This window comes from Rhododendron vialii, chromosome 11a (genome assembly GCF_030253575.1).
Source record: "Rhododendron vialii isolate Sample 1 chromosome 11a, ASM3025357v1".
Classification (NCBI taxonomy): Eukaryota; Viridiplantae; Streptophyta; class Magnoliopsida; order Ericales; family Ericaceae; genus Rhododendron; species Rhododendron vialii.
The window spans coordinates 26,120,931-26,129,479 of NC_080567.1; the positions used below are offsets into that span (position 1 = coordinate 26,120,931).

At 36.6% G+C, this 8,549-nt stretch overlaps 1 protein-coding gene across 1 annotated transcript; it reads right to left on the bottom strand.

Moving 5' to 3' along the window:
- Window positions 1-665: 665 nt before the first annotated feature.
- LOC131306568 (laccase-15-like) lies at window positions 666-6,870 on the bottom strand. The gene is made up of 6 exons (XM_058332887.1): window positions 6,665-6,870; window positions 5,013-5,164; window positions 4,627-4,871; window positions 3,857-3,985; window positions 1,394-2,338; window positions 666-971 (listed from the first exon to the last, which is right to left on the bottom strand). Exons 1-6 carry the CDS (start codon window positions 6,770-6,772, stop codon window positions 841-843), a joined length of 1,710 nt encoding a protein of 569 aa, XP_058188870.1. The 5' UTR covers window positions 6,773-6,870; the 3' UTR covers window positions 666-840.
- Between the last annotated feature and the right edge of the window lie 1,679 nt (window positions 6,871-8,549).

Sequence of the window (8,549 nt, forward strand, 5' to 3'; positions counted from 1 at the left end):
GTTTTTTGGATATATGTCGAACAAAAAAGAGAGAGACAGGAATCGTTCATTTTGCAAAACTCGTGGAGAAGAATATACACGCCGAAAATTAGTTTGATCAGACTTCGTTTGATATATGAACAAATCTTGTTGTTTCAAGAAAAAAAAAAACTAGACAATTGAAGTTTCAATCCTTTATATATTTTCTTTTTTCTTTTTCTAGCACAAACGCAAACTTTGAAGCCCATAAACCCATGGAATGCCGCCCAAAATCTGATAAGGTCGTCGTTATGTTAGTTGGACATATTGGGCTTTTAAGGAGCCTGTCTTCTTGCTTATGGCCTTTTAATTGGGCAATTTGTCCAATCATACAAGAACAACAGGAATGTACATGGCTCGGCCTTGAAAACACTGACATGCATAACAAATCTCATTTTACGAGACATGTCATTCTCTCGCAATACATCACTTTTAATTCAAAAAATAAGTATTTATTTAAAAAATAAGTATTAATTTTAGTTAGCAGAACAAATCCAGATATGGCAAGAAAACTACTTTGACATGCAGCTCACATGCCAAATATACAGAAAATGTGATATCAAAATGCACAAAGGAAGTGTAGGATTAATTGACATAGTTGAAAGTAAAGGGGCTAAATTCAAAATGCACAAATTGAGGGGATATCAAAAAAAATTGATCACCAGCCTTGCAAAATTTCCAGCGCATCCTTATTATTTTTATTTAAAAGGAACATATTTTGAATCGAAACAAATCAATGATCGATCACACCAAGAACGCCAACAGTTTATTTGCATTCAAGGACAAATTTAAGCTTCAACATGGAAAGTTGAAGTTACAGCTTCAACAAGGTGGCATGTATTTTGGTGGAGGCAATAATCGGTCTTCCGGACGATCACCATTCTTGACAATGAAGGCCATCTCCATTCCCCAAGTTAAGTGACGCTCAAGATGACAATGCATGAACCAAACTCCTGTGACAAACATGGTGAGTCAAATATTGCAACTTGAAATAAAACTAACTAGGCATACACATAGCAATACGGATGTAATTAATACTCCTTTTGTCCCATTTGTAATATTAATACCACTGGCAGGACATATGTAATATTAATACTCCTTTTGTCCCATTTGTTTGCTTGTTATGGAAAATCCGACTTTCTAAGGAGTCAAAGTTAAAAGTTCAAATTTTCACAATTGCCCCATAATTTAACTTGAGTATTTACCTCAAGTCAAAACTGGAGGGGTAAAATTGAAAGTTTGTCATGTTTTAATTTGGTGGTTATTTTTAAAAACAAACCATACATTTTAGGAAGGCTATACGAGCAAATAAAATGAGATAGAGTGAGTATATATTTATCTTCCGCGAAGTTATGTTTTCGTCGAAAAAACATACCAGGATTGCTGGCCTTGAATCTTATGGCTGCCCAACCATTCTTAGGGACAGCAATGGTATTTTGTAGAGGAGGGTCTACAAGATTATAACCCAATGGGTCCTTATCTTTGTCAAAATTACCAAATCCCCACCCAACCACGTAAAAGCTATATCCGTGCAGATGCATGGGATGATCTGTGCCCGCAACCAAGTTCGTCCCTTGCAAAACAATCTCCACCGTCGAGTTGTACTCCAGTACTTTTACTTTCGTCCCGTTTTGCGGCAACTCTAGCTCCAACGGAAGATAATCAGCCGTATAATCGAAAACCAACGGTGGGTAGTTGGGAAAGTTAGCTCCATAAACACCGCTGATGTGTTTATAGTAAGCTTGAAGAATATCGATAGATGGGGACACGAAGCTTATGTTGTTCACGCTGGCGGAGAGTCGCGTCCCATTAGGACCCTCGCACGAATTGTTAGCACAAGGGAGGGTATTAACAGAAATTGTGAAAAGTAATTTCGTTGAAATGTTTAGCGGGACGTGGACCGGATGTTCTTCGCTTCCCAGGCTTCTAAGGCGGCCGGTGAAGCTAACGGAAGCGTTCGTATCGTTGTAGTGTGGAAGGAAAGGTAGCAGCGGGGGCGAAAATGAAGAGTAGTTTCCTTTGTACTGGATAATTGCCGTGGTGGTGGTGTTGTCGTACGCAACTCCGGTTGTGCTGGAATAAACCCTTGCGGCCATGTAATAATGACCAAGTGGTTGGTTGGCTTGCAATAAGGCATCGATGGTTTGTCCAGGGGATATGGCTATGTAATTTGCTTTTAGTGGTTTGGTGTAGCTAGCGTCCGTTCCGACGATCGTGAGTTGATGTTTTGAGACAGTGAAGAACATAATGTCAGTCATGCCAACGTTGATTAGACGGAGTAGGTACGTTTTTCCGTGATCCATCATGAGCTTGAATGTATCTGCAACAAAAAATTTAGATACGTATGTAACGACGTAGACTTGGTTGAACGAAAAGATTATAGGCTTGAAACTATGCGCAAAAAGAAAAAGTTAGATTCTCAAAATTTTTCCTTTATTTTTTTTTAGGCGGCAAAAGAGAAATTTTATGAAACTCGATAAGGGTACGCGCGTCGAACATCTAATAGAAAATTGGATGAAACACCTATAAGGACCAAGCCTAAACACCAAATGGGCCAAGCCTCGACGCCAAACCAACATCTGTCCTTTAATTTGGGGGAAAATGACGGCTAATGACGTGTTTTGAAAATTAATACCCGTTAAATACATTTTCAAGATTAACAAATGTTCTTAACTTGTCTTTGACGGGTATTAATTATCAAAACACATTCTGGACCGTCATTTTCCCTTTAATTTGTGGAGAAATTAAAGAAAAAGTAACATTGAATATCAAACCAAAGCTTTCCTTTTCTGGCTTCAAAAATAGAATTTTGCATATTTAATAGGTATACATTTTAACACGTTTGATTGTGTAACTTGGGTGATAACAAACCATGGAGCTTGTGAAAGGGTTTGCTGAATGCTGAAAATTCCTTACGAAGGTTTGAAGCCAAAATCGGGCCCAAATGAGATTTGGGACCTTTGGACCATGCATTTGTTTCAAATTCTAGTGGTCCTGGTCTGCTGAACTGATACCTCTCTCTCTCTCTCTCTCTCTCTCTCTCTCTCTCTCTCTCTCTCTCTCTCTCTCTCTCTCTCTCTCTCTCTCTATATATATATATATATATATATATACATATGGGTGAGTAAGGATGAGAGAAACCGGAATAGTAGAAAATTATGACTTTTATGCAAGTATTTTGGAAAATATCCAAATAAAAGCTCGAAAAGTCAATTTTTGGACATTTTCTTGGATATTTCTCAAAATACTTGTGTAAAAGTCATAATTTTTTACTTTTTCGGTTCTTTTCATTCTTACTCACTCATATCATATAAAAGTTTGACATAAAACTAGCAAATGTAAAAAAAATTGAATAAAGACAAAATCAAAAAATTTTGGTGCATAAGTTAATAATTAACGTGAACGGAGTGACGAGAGTCTAGAGAACAAAAAAAGGTACAAGATGGAAGATTCGACCAATAATATTATGTATACGAAAAGTATTAAGTTATCCAAAAAAGTAGTTTACTGTGAGTGTGAGATCAATCCATGACAGTGCTGGAGCCAAGATTTTAAAACTTAGGGACTCGAAAGAGGGCCGGGGCCACCCGTAACCCCAAGGTAGCTCCGCCTCTGATCCATGGTAGGAAGTAGGAACCACACCCAGGAACAGAGCTAATTTTAGTTAGCCGGGTGAAAATATACACGTAAGGTTATATTTCATCTCAATGGGGCTAAACTTTACAAGATTGACATACATATATAGTAGTATTTTACAAGATTGATCGACATACATATATTTTAACATGTCATTAAATCTATAAATTATTTGAATGAAAATAAGTAGAGTGAGTGAGACCTGATTTGGAGCAGGGATAGAGATCTCCAGGTTGACCATTGATAGTGAGAGCATCAGATACGTTCGGGTCTCCTCCTGTTCGACGGAGCATATTCAAAACTTCCTCCACATCTTTCTTCCACCACTCTCCTGCAAGTATAAATAATTCATCAACAGCTACAATAAACACAATCTGATCAAGGAAAAATTATTTCTTTTGTTCTGATAATTCATAGTTAGACTCCTATAATGGTGCTCCCCGCAGTACTCGACTTGCCCCGTTCGGTTAAATAAGACAACTGACTTTTTTTTTTGTTTTTATTCAAATTTTTTTCGTATTTGTTAGTTTGTTGTCAATTTTTTGAGGATTATTGCATCGTCATGACGAAAGGAATCTAAAAAGTAAAAAATTATTATTGAAATCCAAATTTTTTTGAATAAAGACGAAAAAATTGGCTTTTTGGCTTATTTTTGTCTTTAATCAAAAAAATTAGGTTTCAATCGTAATTTTTTACTTTTTAAATTTCTCTTATCATGACGATACAATAATCCCTAAAAAATTGATGAAAAACTAATAAATAAGAAAAAAATTTGAACAAGGACAAAAAAAAAAAAGTCAGTTGGCTTATTTAGCCGAACGGGTTATGTGTGATATGAGACAAGTTGAGCTCAAGCAACAAGTTTTTTTTATGCTCATGCTCATAGGTTGATAGCACCATTTTCACATGTCACCGAGGTACTCCAAGAGTACTGTTGAATAATCATCATGGACCTGAGTTTGAGTTTTATACCTAGAATTATGGGCACTTCAGCATGAGGCTTAGGAAAAGGATAGCCAGAGCCTTTCTTGGGATGGACGACGATCGCCCCGTGAACCGTGGCACGTGACCAATCGCTATGAGCATGCCACCACAAGGTTCCTTCTTCTGTTGACAATACAATCTTCTGGCTAAACTTTGCTCCGGGTTGAATAGGGCACTGTGTAATATACTCTGGACCATCTGTCCAAGGGTACTTGGGTTGTTTTACTCCATGCCTACAAAAACAATCAACAAATGGATTATTATGTGCATCTCTCTCTCTCTCTCTCTCTCTCTCTCTCTCTCTCTCTCTCTCTCTCTCTCTCTCTCTCTCTCTCTCTCTCTCTCAATACAGAAAGAAATGAACAAATATATACCAATGAATGGTGATGTTTTCTTTGCCTTTGTTGTAGACGTCGACGATTACGGTATCACCTTTGTGAACATAGAGAGTTGGTCCAGGAAATTTTCCATTTACTGTCAATATTTTCTTTGTGCTGCAGAGCCTTGTGTATGGAGTTTCCTTCACCTGCCAAAGGAAACAATTCACACATGGTTTACATTTCTATTCATTTATTTTGGACATAGTATTCCAAATCTCTCTCATTTTTACCTTAAAAAATTGCTTTATTTCAAAATAAAAAACCATAACATAGTGAGAAAAAAATCCACTAAAACATATAGCCTTGCAAGTACATACGATCTACGATAGATGGGATTCGCGTGAATGAAGATTATCAAGCATTTGTTCTGCATTGGAATTGAGAACTCAAATCTATTTACTTACTTGTCAAATAAGTATCTCGGGTAAAAAACAAGGGTAGTGATTTTTCCACCTCTTTCTACCATCCGCACTACCTTTTTTTTTGCTTTTATTCACTTGAAATTACCATTTGCCCTTTTATTAGTTCACTTTTTCACGCATCAAGAGTTAATTTAGTAAGAGCACATGAATAAGAACAAAATAGTAACAATTTACATGAATACGAACATAAAGAGAAGTGTTGATGGTAAAAAGAAAACTTTGAAAATCAATTCCGATAAACGAAAGACGGGCTCTGTAAATAGACTTGACACCTCAGTACACGGTTTTTGTGCTCATCCATATATTAGGTGAGGTGAGCAAATTAAAGTTGTTTTCAAAAAATTATTGCTGTTATTCATCTTTAACAGAAAATAAAAAAACTTTTTCCCCTTGGCGAAAAGAAGTATATAAAGATTAAACGAACCATGAGCACAACGACAATCGTCACCCAAGACCCAAAATAGAAAAGCAAGACACTCGCCAAAAGAAGAAGGGAAAATGACGGTCAAGGACGTGTTTGATAATTAATACCTTCCAATGATATTTTCAGCATTAACAAATGTTCTTAGCATGTCCTTGGCGGGTATTAATTATCAAAACACGTCCTGGGCCGTCATTTTCCCAAAGAAAAAGGACCACCGGAAAGAAGATACCCAAACCTAATTACTGAATACCTCCAAATTAAAACACAACCAAAAAGCACCTATATCAGCCGAAAAAGCCAACCCTATCCGAAAACAAAAAAACAAACGCCCCGACCTGCTCTTTTTTCATTCAACCTTTTGTTGGATTCTTCTTCCCCTCTTCCCCTCATTTATTGTACCATTTCTCAAGTATTCTTAATAAAACTTTTGTTGCCTATAAAAAGAAACGCCCAACCTGCAACAGAACACAATCAAAACTAGAGCCCTAGCTAAAACTACCAAGAATCAAACCGAACAAGACTTTGACTTGTACTATAAATCAGACAAATGCATGTTTGTCCCTTCCTAAAATGGGTGCGCTGCATGTTGAACATGATAGTTTTATGCAAGCTTCTAGATGATCGTTTGAGCCAATGTGGGCTGCAATATATGCATCAAGATTCTCGATCGATCCAATGGCCTGAAAATGCAACGGAATGCCGGTGTAGACATTTTCAAGTGCAGAGGATTTGAAGGGTATAAAACGAGAGCCATAACCATTTAAAGCGCTAAAATTCAGTAGTGAGACCATTACGCTTACCACAAACTTATGACGAGCCAAGGAATGGCAATGGAAGAAGAGCCCATTAAGCAATACCAGAAACCATAAAAATTGCAAGTTGAACACCTTCATGACAGGAAACCACATCAAATCGATCTCTTGGTAAATTTAATGGAACTATCAAAAAAAAAAAAAAATTGGTCTACTTTTTTTTTTCTTTCCCTTTTTGGCTTTCTTGATTTGTTTGCATGGAGTTACAGCTATTTATAGGGGCACTGAAGTGGCAAAATGAAAGCCAAATTGAGAAAGTGAGGAGTCTATTAATTGCGCTGTCACTATCAAAAATGAAGTGGGTATTTTAATTACTTGTACCAATTCTCCTTGTGTTGAACCGATATGATTGACCAGTCTTGGCTTTCTAATTTTCGCTTTTGCTTTGAATTTTCTAACATCAGCAATTGAACCGTTCCCAGTTGTACGGATTTGTGTTTTTGTATGCAATAATTGGAATACAAATAAGTTCATTAATAAGCTTCGGTGGTTTTAACTAATTGTCTTCCTGTTTTTAACCGGATGTTCGGTCAGATTGGGCGCACCTCGACTAATTCCGGTGCACTGAAGATAACGACCGGACACACCTTCCAATAGTCCCAAGGTTTGAGTGTTTGGCTTCCTCTAGGATTCGAACATGCATGATTGTAGCTGAAATTATATGCTTACTAGTTTTCTTATGCTCACTTGGCGAAACTCTTTCTTATAATTGATTGACCTTGCCATTTGATAAAAAGGCGGATCTGATTCGATTTTGTGATTAATTGATCGATAGTCGCTTCATTATATTAATTATGGGTCTCCTATACACTTAAATAGGCATTGTAAACAGTGTACATGAGTTTATTGTAGCATTTTGAAATAATTATCTGTTGAGGTACAACACTACTTTAATTAATACCCGCATACTAGCAAAACCCTTTGGACAAAATCGGAAATGTATAATTCATATTTTTGGTATTTTTTGTTGTCTTATATAAACTTTTTTCAACTTCAATACAGTATAGATTATGTTTTTTCGATTGATCATCTTGTAGAAACAAAAAAAAAGTTGTAAAAATTTGACCCGAATCTTACACGAATTAAAAGAAAACAACAAAAAAGACTGTGCCCATAAGACCCTAAAAAATTAGGCCAAAAACGCCCTCCGTGTAGTATATTGTAGAAGGTTATACCTCAAGCAGAATGAAAAAGTTTGGTGATTTTTTTTGTATGTTAGTATTATGCTTTTCAGGTTCAACTGATACCAATCTTCTTCTTTTTCTATTGGCAAAAGATGAAACTTTATTAAAAATGAGGAATAGGGAAAGGGAATCCAACAAAAAGTTGGATGAACATCACAAGGGCAAAAGCTTGAAACACCTGAGGGTCTACAGGGTCCACAACGAAAGCCCAACTCATACCCAAAATAAACAACGAAAAGCCTGGAACACCCAATCCCGACCCAAACCTGGGCCGGCCTACCCAAACCAGACCCCAAACCCTAACCACATCAGCCACCATCGCTGTACAAAACACCGGAAAACAGTCTTTGCTAGTAGTAATTTTCACTGGCTTTGAATTTTCTAACATCTTTCTATATTCAATCCTTCTCAGTCGTATGGATTTTTGTACACTTGTATTTATATGGTAAGCTTCGACGGTGGTTTTAAACTTAGCTTTCTTATAATTGATTGACCACATGCACCATTTGATAAGAAGGCAAATCTGATTGGAATTTTAGGTCTTCTATATTCTTTCCACACATTATCAAACAACTATAGCCCCAAAAATTCATATAAGACAATGACAAAGACCCAACTTTGGTATATGTTAAAGTACTATATATTAAGCACGTGTACTTCTTACATAGGAGGACACGCACTCATTTTTA